General features: G+C 38.5%; 2 protein-coding genes across 3 annotated transcripts in view; one reads left to right on the top strand and one right to left on the bottom strand.

Annotated features, from left to right (window-relative positions):
- The window catches only part of LOC124412506 (LIM domain only protein 3-like), a 111,787-nt gene that overhangs the window by 23,878 nt on the left and 70,585 nt on the right, over positions 1-17,324 (bottom strand). The window lies entirely within an intron of this gene.
- LOC124412505 lies at positions 1,529-3,448 on the top strand. Its single transcript, XM_046892422.1, has 6 exons — positions 1,529-1,567; positions 2,169-2,242; positions 2,340-2,493; positions 2,557-2,748; positions 2,944-3,052; positions 3,131-3,448. Exons 2-6 carry the CDS (start codon positions 2,176-2,178, stop codon positions 3,323-3,325), a joined length of 717 nt encoding a protein of 238 aa, XP_046748378.1. The 5' UTR covers positions 1,529-1,567; positions 2,169-2,175; the 3' UTR covers positions 3,326-3,448.

The raw sequence follows: 17,324 nt of genomic DNA, 5'->3' as shown, positions 1-17,324 counted from the left end.
CATCTACTCCACCGACCTACCGAGAGGGAGGCGCACTTATACCGGGTATCACAATGAAGCCTGAAGGGTTGAATATATCGGGATGAAAACACGATACGTCTGTATTAAAGGATCTCGGAGCGATTCCGCAACGAGAAATGACTGGCCAACGTCAGTAATAGGGTCGAAATATTTCACCCCTAGCTGAACAAAAGATCCGAGTTATGCAATGCTGATATAATTCAGAAGCTTCCCGGTTAAATATGAGGACAAAGAAGGCAATTTCTCTGTGCCACTTTACTCGTGGTAAGTCCAATGGCTCCTCATAATATTTCTCATAACATGTACAACTGTCGTATAAGACGGTTGCCAATTACAAGCGAGCGCCGTGAAATCATACACATGTTACAATGCTCAAGGAAGTGGAAAGGTTCGATCGAACGAGGTCTTGGTGAAGGTTGTACGTGTTCATTGGCCCCTGGAAATGCGGCGAGAGGAGCCCAAGCACGACTAACTCAGTCCTCAAAGACGATAGAGGGAAAATGACGTGCAATCAAATCAAAGATTATTTCCTCCAATAAAGTGGAACGCATTTCTTGGAGCAGCGCGGGAGGACTTCGAGGTTATAAATCTCTTGTAGCCTGGAGCGGACACTTATCAGTTTCAGAGTTAAGATATAGTCCTCAGGACCGCCGGGCGTTTGTCTCTGCAAATTGACGCCAGTCGAGTTATTAACTTCCTTGGCGACAAATTCGCGAAACTTTGTACAGTCCGCTTGACGCTAAAACTTATCGGATTCAAGTTCACGAAATGTCTCACTTTGTTGACTCACTTCGAGACTTCGGGATTTTTAACTTCCGTCATTATACTCTGAGCAATTTACTACCGTCTGGTCATTTGAATTAACCCCGCAGGGTCACGTGGAGTGCAAATCGTGGCCGTTATAGCAACGCGAGTGGCACCAGCAGCTGTAACAAACTTAGTTTCCATGCAGTCCAACCAAGAGGGGATTAAGTATGACTTAGTACTGAAGTTGCGATCATTAGCCGTGTGGTCTTCTCTGCTGCTGGCCAAACTTCCTCTTAACTTGCAAGAGACTGTAGGGAAGGACGCGTTAGCTACGAGTTCTATTCCCTTCAGACATTGTTAGACTTTACACTGTTTTTCTTTTCTTGTGCTTGCTATCATGCCACAAATTTCGTGCGTGAGATGAAGATTCCTTGAACACTGTGCCGTAGTGTTTCACTCACATTCTTTGGGTGATCGGTAAAACTGATCGAGTGTCGATCGGCGATCGATAAAGGACTGATTCACTATTGTTTATCGTCATCAGATTCAATTTCAACAATGCTGGGAGAAAATGATTTGCAGACCTTGATTATTTTCGGGGATAAGAGGGGAATCGCGGTTTGTAGGCGATTACGATAGTTCAGGTGGCCACACAGCTACGAAAACCGATAGATGGATATCTCACCCTCAAGTGCACGATTCAGATCGTGCTACAAGATGTATAAATATATATAAATGGGGAACTATTATGCTGGACTTCAACAGTACATGCCTGTGGTTAGATCGCAACGAATCACGCGTAAGTATAATTATTAATAAATAGTATAATAGTTTTCAAAGTTCTTATGTACGCGTCTTGGTTGGCCTTGACTTGTTTTTTCACTGCAATGGAAAGAAATCGAATTCCAGTTTCCAAAAATTTTTACTATACTTTATCAGTTTTCAGAGTTTTCAAGCACCATACGTGAATCAGAACCGCTTAACTGCAAGATGTGACTTGTTGTTTAACTTAAGAACGTTTAGCGATCACCAGTGTTCAAAAATTTCAGTCGATATTACGTCCGTACAGTATATTTTGAGGTCATAGAAGTGTGATAACGGTTATCCATAGCCCGAATCGTTTTGCCGATATGAAAAGGAAAACAAATTAAGAAACAATTATAGTGGTGTGTTGTAGATTATTGATATGAAGAAATCAATTCAGCCAATCAAGACATGCTTGAAACTGATTAATTTTAGAGATCAAGCCTCAATTAGATACCGAATCACAATACACGCGCGTGACTGTGATCAGATGATCAGTGATAAGAATTACCTGTTCTGTAGCTAACTCTTTCCGCCCTTACGATCCACGCAATTGTTGTCATTCATTCGACTCTATCGGCTCAATTTCTACACAGAAACAACATGAAATTTTACGGCATAACTGTTCTCTTGGCGCTTGCCGTCTTCGCCCATGGCCTACCTACCAGTGGTAAGTTGCAATCACCTCAGTTCATCGAATGCAGTAAATAGGTAAATGTAGACACCGAATTTCTGTTAATATGATTGTATGATTGTCTGAAACCCAGCGAAAACGAAGCGATCGATTAGCGACAATCTAGTATCGCTTGTCAAGGACTTTCAGGAGGTAATGAAGACTGGCGATGAGGACGCGGGAATCCCTGTGTTGGACCCCTTCGAAGCTGATTCCGTTGACTTATCCATCGACGAAACTTCAGTAACGTGAGTAAGAATTCATTAGCATCTCGATTCCGATATAATGAAGATAATGTTCGCTTCATACAGATTGGACGGCAAACTGACCAACTTGAATGTCGTGGGTCTGTCGAATTTCTCAATCGACACCTTGACCTTCAGTCTAATCGGAATCAGGTTCACTTTCGATTTCACATGGCCCAGTATCACCTTCAACACGGGATATTCGATCGACGGTACGGTTTCGAGTGACATAGAGGTCTACGGTAGTGGGAATGCAACGTAAGTTCAGCACTAGCACAATAGCTTTGTGAAGAAGCCTTTGGATCGACAGGAGAGAAGCATGACTGCATGACAATATCATTATTTGCTGGTGTTTTCCGGAACACATTACTCGAAAAATCTTTATCACCGATGTAGGATATTTAACTTAAGTAAAACTGGTTAGATGTTGCTCGATCAATTGTTATGTTACAGTGGCAAGATCACCAACCTATCCGTTTCCGGAACCGCCGCGCTATCCGTGAGAAACTCGTATCTCTACATCCGCAGTTTGAGCAGTGAGATCGGCTTGGAAGATGTGGAAGTGAGTGAATTTTGTTATTCACACTCATGCCTCTTTGAGTTCTCTCCGCTTATTCGTTGATGATGATTTTCTTCGCAGTTCAACATCACTGGAATCTGGAATGACGATGACGTATCGAAGCTTATAGGAGACGTAGTGGGTGACATCGCCCCAGTACTCGTCGAGGACTACCAGGACGAAATCACCACCTTTGTCAATGAACTGGTTACCGAATATGCCAACGATTACCTCGGCACTATGACTCTGTCCGATCTCATTGGACTCCTCGGATAAATCAGTTTCCCATTATCCGCGGTTACATGCTATCCAAATTTCAATGTCGAGTAAAGCATCGATCAAATGTTAATCCTTCCTTTGACCGCAGGATGAAATGCGGATCAATAAATAGACCGCTGAAAAACAAGCTGTAAAAATGACCTGTTTCACGTTACCTTTTACGAGAATTACGAGTTCACCATTGATCATTAAAATTAACGATTCCAAGAGCGAATTCAACATACACACGTAGTGAGTTTTGAAACCATGGGGAAACCAATGTCATTGATACTCTAATTTGTATAAAACCATCAAACGCTGTACCAGTCGAATAGCAACTTGACAGTTGACGGATTCGTACCAGGGATGAAAATTAGCGTTGTTGGTAGTCCACGAAGTGGGAAACCCTCGAAGGATGGGGTGGTGGGCTGTTGGGTGGCGGGAGAGCAACAAACATAATTCAAACTTACGGGCGCCGCAGTATAATTACCGAATCTTGTAGCGGGCTCGCGGAGGTTGTCCTAAAACTTTGATCTAGGAGAGGCTGCAGAGGGAAGAGCCAGCAAGGCCGCAGATAGAATAATGCCCCAAGGCTCGTTACAGCGGGGCCAGGTTGAATTTGACTCGGTCAAAATTTAAGCCGAAAGGTCCGTCTTCCTCGCGTCCCTCTTCACGGTGTCCTTCCCTCGGCTCCCCCTTATCTTCGGCATGGCAGCTTGTTTGACTTCCGGCGCGGTGTCTCAGCGTGACCGGACGTACTTGATAACCGAATATCCCAGAGCCTCTTCTCTCAGCTTAGCCTACTGCTAAGCCTTTCCAAGGGTTGGCTTACATTAATCGAGTTCCTCCGAACTTCTCTGGCTGATGCTCACACCGACGTTCGCCAGAAGATCCAGCGCCGCTCGGGCAATTATCATCTTCGCATCGTGCATTTTAGCTGTGTCCCCGGGGCTTCGAGTCCTCGTTACTCGAGCGAGAGTCGGAAGGATTAACCCGTCGAAAGACGCGGCAGACGGAGAGTATCGTCATATTTCTCAATAAACGATAAATCACTCTCAGAAATATCTATATCTGCTCGGGGACGTATAACGCTCTCTTATAGATCTCTCTCTCTCTCTCTCTCTCTCTCTCTCTCTCTCTCTCTCTCTTTCTACCCCCATTCCCTTTGATTCTTCCGATGCCATTAATCTATGGTTATCTATGGCGTGTGGCGGATAAGTGCGTTCGAATGAGCCATTTCACCCTTGGGAGTTAAAGCCCTGAGAGAAGATCGAGGAATTCAGTGCCGAGTTAACAGAAGGGCGACTCGAGCTTCGCTCCCGCCTCTCTTCGCCCTTCGGCGACCGAACGACGCCGCCCTTCGTGATGAGCTGTGCAAAACTTGACCACCAGTCTCATCTTCTTCTTCTTCTTCTTCTTCTTCTTCTTCTCTTACCAATCCACGCTATCCTTAGACTTAATCGAAACTCGCTTATCGTCAGACTCTTTTCTCAAATGCTCTAACTAAAAACCCATTAGCAACTAACGTCGAAGAACGCAGTATAATCAAGGGTTACCTTCAAACTCGACTAAACTTTCAATCACGTAGTAAGTACAACTGTAGTCATGTTCATGGCATGGATACGTTCTCTGTACGCTACCGTAACATCGGACATATTGATGAAGCGTCAGACTGATCAGTGTGTCTTGAGTGCTGCGCGTGTGAAGGTCTTCCGAAACGTGTAACAACACAGTATAAACACCTTCGTAAATATAAGCTGTGTTTGACTGAGTGTGTACTGAGCATCCCTGAAAGTTGTTGACACCGTGACTTCATCGTTTTGGTAAGTCGATAATATGCTTCAACTTGCAACTCGCGATGCGACTGGAGACTCCAAGGAGGACGACTAGGATTCTGGTTCAATCGAACTAAGGAATGAACGAGTGAGAGAAAATGTTGGCCTCGCGAAGTAAAAGAGAGTCGATAAGATATTCGCGATATCGTGTGGATTTCGGAATCTCCGTATCTCCCCGGGTTCTGTCTCTCCGTCTCGCGGGCTCGTTCTTTCGGTGAGTAATGCTTTTCAGGTTATCTTTTCACCTTGGCTCTCATAACTTCACGGAAGGAGCGCACCCTGTCGGGCCCCCCGTGAACGAAATGGAACCAAACCGGCCTTGCGTTCGCCTCGGTGTAGTTTAACGAAGGAAAGAACTAGTTTACTCGCATGTGCTCACGGTTACAACTCTCCCTGTAGCCGCGTTATCGCCAAGCCCTTCGAGAGAATTAAGTGGAAGAAAATGTGGCAAGAATCGTTGAAGCGAAGGGAAACTTCCCGCTTCTGCCGCAAGACTCAACCTAACACAGGAAGCTTGTTAAAACGTAATGCCAAGCTTCTACCTTCCACTATACCTACACTGCCTAGATACGTACTATCGATTGGGCCATGCATGCGTCACGGATTTACAACGTTCTGTTTGCCTCACGCACAAGGATGAGCACTAGGGTGTTTCACTTTCAGGCGATATTTTTTTTTCTCTGTGCTACCTGAAAATCTCATAGTTTATCAAAATCAAAAAATCATGCCGCCGGGTAAAAGGTTCCAAGTGCATCAGAGACTTAGCTCTTTCAAAAATTCGATTTCCCATATAAATAACACAGAAGAAATTTTTTTTCGGTTTCAATTCGATTTTTCGATGTTAAAATTTTTTTTTGGGAAAAACACGTGTATAGCTTTTGTAGGACATAAAATTTTCTACAAAAACTTCTTGTGAGTTAATTCCCCCTGACCAACAGTTTTTGAGTTATAGAGCTGGAAAGGTGAATGTTAATTATATCTCACATCAAATTCTCTTGAAATCAAAATTTTTTATTTTTACAGTCAATAATAACTATAAATAATAACTATAAAATATATAACCATAAAAATGAATGAATGAAATTTATATTTATTCATTTCATTTTATAGTTATTATTTATATTTATTATTGACTGTAAAAATAAAAAATTTTGATTTTAAGAGAATTTGACGTGAGATATAATTAACATTCACCTTTCCAGCTCTATAACTCAAAAACTGTTGGTCAGGGAGAATTCACTCATAAAAAGTTTTTGTAGCAAATTTTATGCCCTACAAAAGCTATGTACGTGTTTTTCCCGAAAAAAAATTTTTAACATCGAAAAATCGGATTGAAACCGAAAATTTTTTTTTCTGCGTTATTTATATGGGAAATCGAATTTTTGAAAGAGCTAAGTCTCTGATGCACTGGGAACCTTTTACCCGGTGGCATAATTTTTTGATTTTTATAAAGTATGAGATTTTCAGGTAGCACAGAGAAAAAAAAATATCGCCTGAAAATGAAACACCCTAATGAGCACGCGTCTTAGGTAGACGCTTTTGACCACTTGCGAAAATTTTCTGAGGTTAAAATTGCCGAGAACTCGTTTCTAGAGATGCTTGTTTCGGAATTTATTCCACTTCAGTTTCACCATTGAAATCCTAATCTCGTCGATTATTGTTTCATCAACGTTTTACTGGAATGTAAAAAGCACCGAAGCGTCGTAACGAACTTTTTGAGCTTTAGACCCTGACGAAAATTTCCGATTCGAAATTTCTCTCCTTCTGTACACGAGTATGAATGCTGCAATATTATTGTGGATGGGTCTCCATTGTGCGAGGAGTGTGAATAGTTTGGAAGTGACGTCAGACGTGACGAGGGAGATATAATATCAAGTCGGTTCGCGGGTATCGCGAGCACAGAGCAGTCTGGAGAACTAAGTGTCTGGAGCAGATATTGTACAACTGAGAAGCCAATGTGTCACCCAAGTCTCAGATTGTCTCCCCGCATCTCTGCTATCCGTGAAATGTCTGGAACAGATTCCGAGGCTTGGGTGAATCGAACGACCATTTGCAAAATGATTTTGAGTGATTGAACGTTAATTGACTGCTGACTACAGCATTGACAATGAGTGAGAAATTAAGTTGGTCTGCTAATCGCAGAGAAGTCGAGGCTTTGCGACGCGACGTTTCGTGAGGTTTGACCTTATTTCCTCCTTAATTCCTTATTAATAACCGAAGAACGTCGTGTGTTTTGGTTTGAAAGGGTTCTCTAGGTTCTCCTAAGGGTAGCAGATGGCGGAGGATATTGCTTGAGAAAAGAAACACCTTGTTGGGGTTGATGACATTTCGTGCACGTAATGTCAGCCAGCAGGTCGAGGCTGGCATTTCTCTGACCTTTGCCACCCTCGCCCCTCGACGTCAATTTAACATCGTTTTAATTTTCACAGCCGCATATACAGGTATAATCATCTTACGTTTTCAAGTAATTATCGCGTTTGAGTCGAGCCGTGAGGCAGCTGATATTCCTAATTGAAGCTTAACCTTTTCGTGCTATCTTAGACAATCGATTAGAGAAAATTTACCGAAAGTATATTCGTGATATTTTTCGAAAGTTTTCGACTTTGGATATAATATTCTGATTTTTTTTTTCATCGGATTTTGAACGAAAATATTTCTGTACTAAAATGAACTTACATCTTGAGCACAGTCGTATACGAGATAAATTTCCCAAGCAAGTTAGAAGTTTGTTTTGCAGTCTAAGCTGTCGTTATAGTTCACGTTTTTCGCCTGATGAATTGTTACACTTTGACCCGATTTTATTTAACAGATGAAGCTGTATCAAAGCCTTTCGATGTTCTTCAAGCGATTTAAATGCTTGATGAAATCTGTAGCTTGGACTTAATGTCACGGATTTTCATCCGAGACATTCGTCGGTAGAAATATCTTGACTCTGAAGTTTGTAAATTAGAAATCCAAAACTCTATACATATATTGAGAAATTTTAAACGCAAAAGCTTGTAAGTTTCCGGTTCTCGAAGTACGTAGAAAATGGGGAAATATCATAGGAAAAAAATCCGCTTCTCATACATGTATAAAATATAGTAGTTATAAACAACGAGTTGACATATTATTTATTTTTAATTGAATGTCACTATTTTTTATGCATACATTAGGGTGAATCGAAAAAAGTAAAAAAAACTGTTGGCTACCCTCAAAAATCAAAGATATTGCTCAAATAAAGGTCTCCGTGCAACGATTGGATTTTTTTACAATGTATAGGGGACGCTAAAAAACGCTATTTTTAGTGTTACATTTTTTGATTACGTAATCACTGATAAACGGAAACAGATCATTCCAAAAATTTTGATTTAATTATTCAAGGTGCCCAGACATATACTCTTTCAAACCCATATTCGAGGAACATTGACAAATCGTTCATACCTTCGAGAGAAATTTTTGAAAATAGATATTTTCAGCATTTTTCAATTAACTCTCAATAAATACTGATTTTTTTTCTTCTCAAACGTTTTTGTATTTCTTCCATATTCTCTTTTTGTGAAGCTCGGTATCAGTATTGCTTGAGATGCTGAAATTCGCCAAAAATTTTCATATTTCATTGAATTCATTAAATCTTCATTTTTTTTTAACAATGTTGCCATTTTAAGCAATACAGATACCAAGCTTTGCAAGAAACAAATAGAAGAAATAAAAAAAACTTTTGAGAAGGAAAAAAAAAACGTATTTAATGATAATGAGTGGAAAAATAGTGAAAATATCAATTTTGAAAAATTCCATTCGTAGATATGAAACATTTGTTAATATGACACCTTAAAAATGGCGTTTTTGAGGGTAGTCAACAGTTTTTTTTTTTTCCAATAACCCTAGTATACATAGATATATTTATACCGTACCGTTTTTGAACTTGTAAAATTCGCTTCAACTTTATTTGAAATAAAACACAGAAAAGCTTGATCAAATTATTTTCTTCAAATCACTAAAATGTAAAATAAAATAATAATAATTCATGAAACTTCCCTATTAGTCAAGGATCGAAGCTGTTGACCTTGCAAAGTGTAGACGCGAACGGAAGTCTTTCCTCTCGAGTCACGCGAGGGTACGATACACCCTTAAGGCTCAGTTGCTTAATCATACGCTTTTCAACGGTTCATGCGCGTCGTGAAAACGTCGGTTTGAAACTTATATTTTACCTGCAAGCAACAGTTAACGCGTTGCAAAAACCCCGTATCGATCTATGCGAATAGATATATATATATTGCGCACGCTGGGTGCGATTATGCATTGTGCATATTTATTTACAAACACTTTCCACAAATCATTTTTAACGCATTAGCGTCTAATTTTGCAGAGAAATAGTTCGCCAATTTTATAAATTGCAAAACAGTGATTTGGAAGCTTCCCATGGGTATGCGATAACACGTTCACATTATCCCGAGGGAATACCTCAGCGTTTTAGCATTAAAATCCGAGTGTATACGTCAGTTATTGCACGTGCAGAATTAGCTTTGGATTAAAACCATGGAGAATAATATTGAACCACTTGAAATAATATTTCACTAACAATAAAAGCCAGTCGTTTATTCAACGGGAGTACAATATTCGAAAATATGTTTTGAAATTCACCCAGCAACTCAACGTTTTCGAAGCTGATAATTCTGTGTAATTGTCGCTGCGTACATATACAGTCTCATGATTTGTGAGCTTTACCGTCGAACTTGTTATGCAGGCGTATATATATATATATATATATCTATTCATGCAACGTCGTTCGTAATTCCGATGACAAATAAATCGACTATCAATTTAACGAATTTTTTATTTTCTTTCCTTCCTTTAAATACAAATTTTGAAAGACAAAATTATCCGACAATTCCTTTGACGGATGACGATGATGGCGTACCTATAATTCGTTAATGATTTACTGCGAGCGTAACGGGCTTCGGATTTAAGCTTTCTTGACTTATGATCTATTCCACGAGGATTCTCGGTACCTATTGTCTGCAGAAGCCACGCCTTTGTCAAGCGATTACCTTGTATAGCCGCACACCATACTTGCCGACCTCCCCTCATCTCTCGTTGCATTGTTTGTGTTTATATTATTGTATTTTGCCATTATACGAGCTGAGCAGATTTAATTGTCATTGTTCCATCCACGCTCTTTGCGAATAATCGTACCAACACACGCTGCAGTAATTTTACGGAAGTACACGCCGAGCAGGAAGTAAGAGACAAAATTTTTGATTCTTTACTTTGGTTGTTTTTTTTTTTTCTTTTTAAACTAGTTGTAAACGTATAGTTTTGAATTTAGTTTATAATTGATTACATTTATAAGCGAGAGGACATCAAATCCTAAGTATTTAATGAAACTTTATGGATTTCAATAGAGACTTTGCAAAACTTGATATTTTAAAGAATTTCAAAATACTTTCAAATACTTAAAGAATTTTCACCGAACTTTGATCACTAAATACGTAAATTGTTAAATAATTTTTTGAATCGAATCATCCAAAATTGCAAGAAAAATAAAACAACAAGCGTGTAACATTAAAGGGTGCATTCTTTCCTACGATTAACTTGAACCCTTGGACTTGAACGATAATCCTAGACTTTGTCGAGAAGGGGATGAAAGTTGGACTGTTTTGTTTACAAAAGTGCTTTTCAATGCTCGCATTGATACGAGAAGACCCCGGAAAGTGGCGCTGAGTAATTCTGCCATTTATGCCAGAGCTGACGATTAACCGTTGGTTGTGGCGAATAACTATAGCACAATGTGCGAAGTCAACTTCGCACTATACATATATATGTAAGTGTATTCACACTCTCTCGAGTTCCAGGCTTTACTCACTCTTGAGTGTCTCTCTCTTTCTCTCTTTCTGGCTCTCTGGCTCTTTCTCTTCCTCTTTACTTCATCCCTTCGTGCAGCCATTTTGTTTCCGGTGTCCCGGGCTGACTTCCGGCCAGCGTCACGCAGTCCTTACAGGCCACGGAGAACCCCGGGAGCTCTTGAGATCTACTTTTCTGATTATATTCAAATTAAATGCGACTTCTGACCGGTAATATACTGCCGCCAATTTAACCTCGGCTAACAACCCTCCACGGAAGTTGCACCCCCTTGCCTCTCGCCTTCTTCGCCTGCGATCGAGCCCTACACGTGTGTCAAATTCGCATCGAGATCTCGACTCTGTTTGTTTACCGCACGTATCGCTTTACCACCAACGAGCAATTCTTAACCACCTTGGTTTCGACGCTTGCTGGAATATCCTGCTTATATTACCCAAGCTCTTTTACTTACAATTAAATTTGATTTAAGGAGGCACATCTGAGTAGAATATTTGCATAATCGATTTTCTTTTCATTTTTCTTTCTATTTATTAATTGCATGATGAAATCCGACGAATTGCAGAAATTGCGACCGATTCGCCAAACCTTAGACTCGATTATCTTGAAACTACGTTTCCTAGTCCGTGCCTAGGATATCTCGAAAACGAAACGACCAATTTTTACCAAATTTGGACACAATGTTTTTGTACATTTTATTTATTTTTCTATGTTCCAGAAAAGGTGTTAACCTTAGGCCCAGAAACGAACGTTAAAGCCGAAACGTTCACCGTTTCGTCAATTAAAAAAAAAACCTACACAGCGAACGGCTCAATATATTATATGTCAAGTTCCCGTTGGAATTTTTTATTGTAAATCAACCGACTATCCAAAATCCCAATACGAAACACGTTTTACGCCGGCCATTATAACAACGACACGAGTGCATAAATTTTTATGTAAAAATTACTGAATATACCTTAATGTATAAACTTTGAAACAAATTTGAAAGAAAAGAAAAAAAAAAAAAAAAATCGTATGGAATCGAATAAATAGTTTTTTAGATAAAAATTTTTGAAATTCGCCTAGTTTTCTAATCATCTTTTACTCGGATGTGCCCCCTTGAATATCGAAAACGCGTTTTTTCTTCTTAGTTTTTCGCTTCTCGACGTCATCTTTTCATTTTTAATTGAGAAACCCTTAAAAATGCTGACGGATTAGTGGTTTTTGCGCAATTGCGTATTGAAACTTTTGGTGCGTAATTTTATATAATGCATCCTTGTGATCCGATTTCAATTTTTGAAACGGTTTTTTAATGTTGACTATATCCACAAAAATGCGTAGAAACGTCAGGGTAAACGTCCAAGTGCGTGAATACTTGGCAATTGTTGTGATTTCGATTTTTTTTTATAAAGGATGAGGATGTATATTTATATATATAGTATTCTCGTAAAATGAGTTTTTGCATCAAGTAATTCAATGCATACGTTTTTCATCAAAGAAGGGATTTTTGTGACTTATGATCACATTTAATATAGGTACTTGGCGAAAGGTTTTTGCACCAGGGGTGCTTTTTTGGGGGGATTATTGTTGCCTTAAGACTGTTTAAGCAGATTTGCAGAGGCTTGATGCAGGAATTAATTAAATAATCCTGATTCGTAAAAATTTGAGGAACGTCATGCTTTTCGTTTCGTAAAAATAATAGAACAATGCTAGCTTGAAAAAATTTGTCCAATAATGTGTAATTTGTTTGTTCGGATTCCCAGTTTTACACTTTTTTCTATGTCTGGATAATTTCTTTTTAATTGAATTAATCGGTGCTTTTTTTCTACTATACCGTACCTTAAAATTCAATCTTTTTCAAAGTTAATCTAATCCTGATTTATTACTGCAATCGTGATAAAAATTTATTTGTTTTTTTGCAAACAAGAAACTATATCGAGTATTCAAATGAACTTGCGCTATTTTTATACAACAAAAATTGAAGACCGTTACTTTTTTCACTTAAATCTTCTTTCGACGAGACTTTTAACCATCCATTTCAATCAAAACAATCCCCGTGATGTCTAGACCATTATTCAACTGCAGGTTCGCAGACGGATATCAGGTTTCGAAACCCGGACGCTTCGACCTGCAAGGGATTCGGTTGCATTTTGAATTTTGGAAATGCAGTCCAGCCGGGAAGGGCTTCGATGCCTGACCACTCTGCCCTTCTCTTCTCTTCCCTTTCCTTCCCTTCCCTCGAGTTGGCATGGGAATCCCTTTGTCATTCGATAGCCCAGAGTCTCGTTATCACAGCTTTGGGAAACGCACTGCTCTTTGCGTATTCGACACCGATTTGTAATAAGCGACGCTATCACGTCTGTCATCAATTAATGCAATTTTGATATGCAGATTCGCCAGCTTTTTCAAATAGGCATGTCCTCAGTCGTTCTAATTCGATATTTTAAAGCTCTAATCTCATTCGACGAAACGTTACTTTTGAACAAGTATAAGATTATTGTTAGCAGATTTTTCCAACTCAATATACACTTCGAAGATGCTTAATTATATTCGCTAATCAATCTTTGCTTGGTTGGATGAAAATTTCATTTTATTCAGACAATTAGAATTATTCGAACAGTCTTTTATAGTTCAGTTATTTGAACAAATTATTTGACCAAATTCACAAAAAAAATTTATTCAAATCAATTTATCGGATCAAATTGAATCTGATTCAAATAAGACAAAACTTATTTTCAAGCATTAATAAAATCTCGCTTTATAAAATTAGCTAGATGAATTCAGTGAATAGAATTATTAATTCTCATGTGGATTAGTTTTTTCTTTTTAAACTCGTGAATCATTAACAAGTTAATGTTTACAATAATATGAGATGTTTAATTTCATTTCTGCGTTTTTTTTCTCGTTTTTTATTTATCTTCAGTCTGGCAAACCGGACATGGCTTCTGTTCGAAAATGATTTTCAAAGTTTCGTCACCTATTTTCACCGTCGCTTGTTCAATGTCCTATATATAGTCATAAAATTCACCCGCGCATCGCCATGTTTCATTTGCGTATATGAAACCCACAGACTTGCCACCCAGATGGATTAGAATCAAGAAACCACGGCTCTTAACTCTCGGGAGTGGAAACACGTTTTGCTAATTAATTAACTCACTGTACTTTACATCGTCGCTGTTTACGCATATATATATATTTTCGTTAGTCACCGTGAAAAAATTGATAATTTTGATATAATTAATTTTTAACCTTAAATAACTTTTGAACTAATAGATTTACGAAAAAATTGCAAAAGACCTTTTTTATAGATCGTTCAATTTCCTACAAAAAATTACGAAAGTTCCTATCAATAAAATTCGTTTTTGTTTTCTACCCCAAGTTTCAATTCCAAAGCTCGTTTTAACAATAATTATAATGCAATTGGCTATTTGTTTATATGATTTCATCTTCCATTTAATTTACCGTACTATTCTCGACGATCTTCATTCGTAGTCGTTCGTCACAATCCACATGAGAAACTCTGCTATATTAATCCATGTATGTTACGAGTGTGTTATACCTATATGTATAACAAGGGAAGAACCCTTGTGCATTTATAAGATCTGAATTAGTTCATAACTGTCAACCGAGTTAAGCTGGCGGGGTTTTTGAGACGCTGTCATGCAAAGTGATAGTTTAATCTCTGGTTTAAACTGATCCTAGAATAGAATAGTCGCGCCTAATCCTCGCCTGGATTAACGTTGGGCTCAACCATCTCGCATGACGGATAGTTTCCTTCGCGTTGCTGCACATTTTTGGGGTTAAAAAATATCCCGGCATTCCGCGTGTAATTCAGTCACCGTGGAAGTGCACGCATCAATCAGTTTAATCAAGGGTGAAATTTACTCGGCGTTTTATAAAGCTTACACAATTTACAGAGGGTTAAAGTATCGTTTGTTTTATTATTCCTCTTTTAATTAAACTTTTTCGTATTCCTATATATCTAGCTTTATCAATTCGCGTTGTGCGCACCTACGGTTTGATTTTCCGATCGCGAATTCCTCACGTAATTGATTCTCTCCGAACTTCACGTTTCAATTTGTAATTGAAATATATTCGACAGAGAATTTGGACAAAAATGCGGTAAATAGTCGCGGACTGTAATTCGAAAGCCACACGCGTGGCTTCTACCTGTTAATTAGTACCTATTACTCAGCTCGGGGGTGGAATTTATGAAATTCGAATCTGACAAAGCGTGGCGGGTTTTCCATCACCGGAAATAAAGCTTCATATGCACCGATAAAATTGCATGAAAAAGTGAAATCGCAACGCGGGGGTGTCCGGGGGTGGAAAGAGAGGGTCGAATCGCTAATCTATAGACGACAGAATAATCCACGAGACATCAAATCCCGTTAAATGCTCCTGAATTAATTGGACAAATACGAAATTAGCCGGACTATACCCTGCAGCTCAACGTCCGGTAAAATGATGCAGAAATTTGCGGTCTGGCAAATATTGTTCGACACTGTACCGTAATATCGTTTCGGTCGTGTGTTGCACACTCTCCCGCACCGTCAACGCGGCAAGTTTTCAGCGGAATCAACGCGCAGTCGAACGCATATCGAAAGCTCATTAAAACCAGTCCAATTCAACAAACGAATTCGCAATCAGCGTCAACGATTCTATTCTAAATCAATTCTATTCGGAATCGTTAATTTTCATCCCTTTTCTAATTGTAAAATTAAAAAGATTCAAAATTCTTTTTAAATAATAAATTTTTTATTATTTACAAGAAGTGTGAAATTATTATTCTTTTATTTTATCAAAATTCTTGTTTTTCAGCCAATCAACAAGCTTTATTTAACTGTATATTCGGTATACGAAAAAACAAGGTTGAAAAAAAAATAAATAAAAAAAAAAAATGTGGTTTTAATTATACGTACATATATAACGAAGAGGGGGACAAAGTTATCTCGAGTTTTGTTTAAAGGAACTGTAATTATACGTATATATGTATGTTAAATCCTGTTTGCCGTTTGACCGTTAAGCGGAGAGATATTTTTTAATTTTCCATTTCAGTGATATCGCGATGCAGCATGTGACAAGAACAAACGCTGTGTTAAATTTTTTGATAAATATCACCCCTCGCATTTCTTGTTTACATATTCTATTTTCCCCTCGACGAAACGTGACCTCGCATAATTGAACATAATTAGGAAGAACAAGTCCGTTTTTTTCTGAAAATGTATTTATCCTGCATATCCACATTATATATTAACGACGTGTAACTTCAAATTTGATTTTTGAAAAAATTTTGTTTTGTACAGTTTCACACATGTTTTTTTTTTCTAAATAGTTTCTGTCATTCCTGAATTTCGATTTACCCAGTAGAGGGAAGGAAATGAATGTTGCAATGAAATTTCACGGACAGAGAAACTACCTGCAAACATACGATTACGTCACAGTTGTCGACCACGACGTGGTGGTTCCTGCAACACGCTTAGCATGAGCAAACGTTGCAGTATCGTAACTCGATGAATGACGATGCCATTCTCGGTGGTTTCCCTCCTTCGCTTGGGGAACCGCGGATCATAACGTAAACTGTGTACTGCGATATAATACCGCCACTTGAATTCGCACAATTCATTGTTGCACGGTTTTTGCAACGTCAGACCTGCTGGACCTGACAATTTTTATAACATTTGTGTTCTTTTCACTCGTTAATCGTACGCTTTACGATGTTGCAGGAAAAAATGGAATCCAAAAGCCGGAATAAAGACGCGGGGGTGACGAATTTTTTATCAAAATTAGGGTGAGTAAACGTTAAGAAACAAACATTTATATTATCTTTTAAGCATTATTTGACATTTTATTCTCTTGCACTTACAAGGAACATCAGTTTGGTGTCCCCCTCAGATTTTGACATGTATTTTTTTATCCGCGGAAAAACGGTTTAAAGGGGTGAAAACGACCTCCAAAAATGGGCACTCAACGGGGTGATTTCTTCGTGAAATGTTTTTTAATGAATAGGAAAACTTCAGCGTTATTTTCACTGAAATCCATCAAGCGTATCACGAAATCATCTCATTAGGTATCCATTTTTGGGGGTCGTTTTCACCCCTCTAAACCGTTTTTCTGCAGATTAAAAAAAATACGTGTCTCTTAGTTTTCAACGTTTTACAACCAAATGACACCAAACTGATGTTCCTTGTTAGTGACCTGACTGTTTCTATATATATCGATGGCAAAGTATTTTAGTAACTATAATTATTTCTCATAAATAATTGAATAATACATTGTCGAATTTTTAGAGAAATTTTGGAAATCCATCCGAAGGTCTATATTTTATTGTCATCCCTCGAAAATTTGTCACTTCGATTAAA

This window comes from Diprion similis, chromosome 11, assembly GCF_021155765.1.
Source record: "Diprion similis isolate iyDipSimi1 chromosome 11, iyDipSimi1.1, whole genome shotgun sequence".
NCBI lineage: Eukaryota > Metazoa > Arthropoda > Insecta > Hymenoptera > Diprionidae > Diprion > Diprion similis.
Note: the sequence above shows the minus strand (reverse complement) of the source record. Positions and strands in the feature narration are given on the sequence as shown.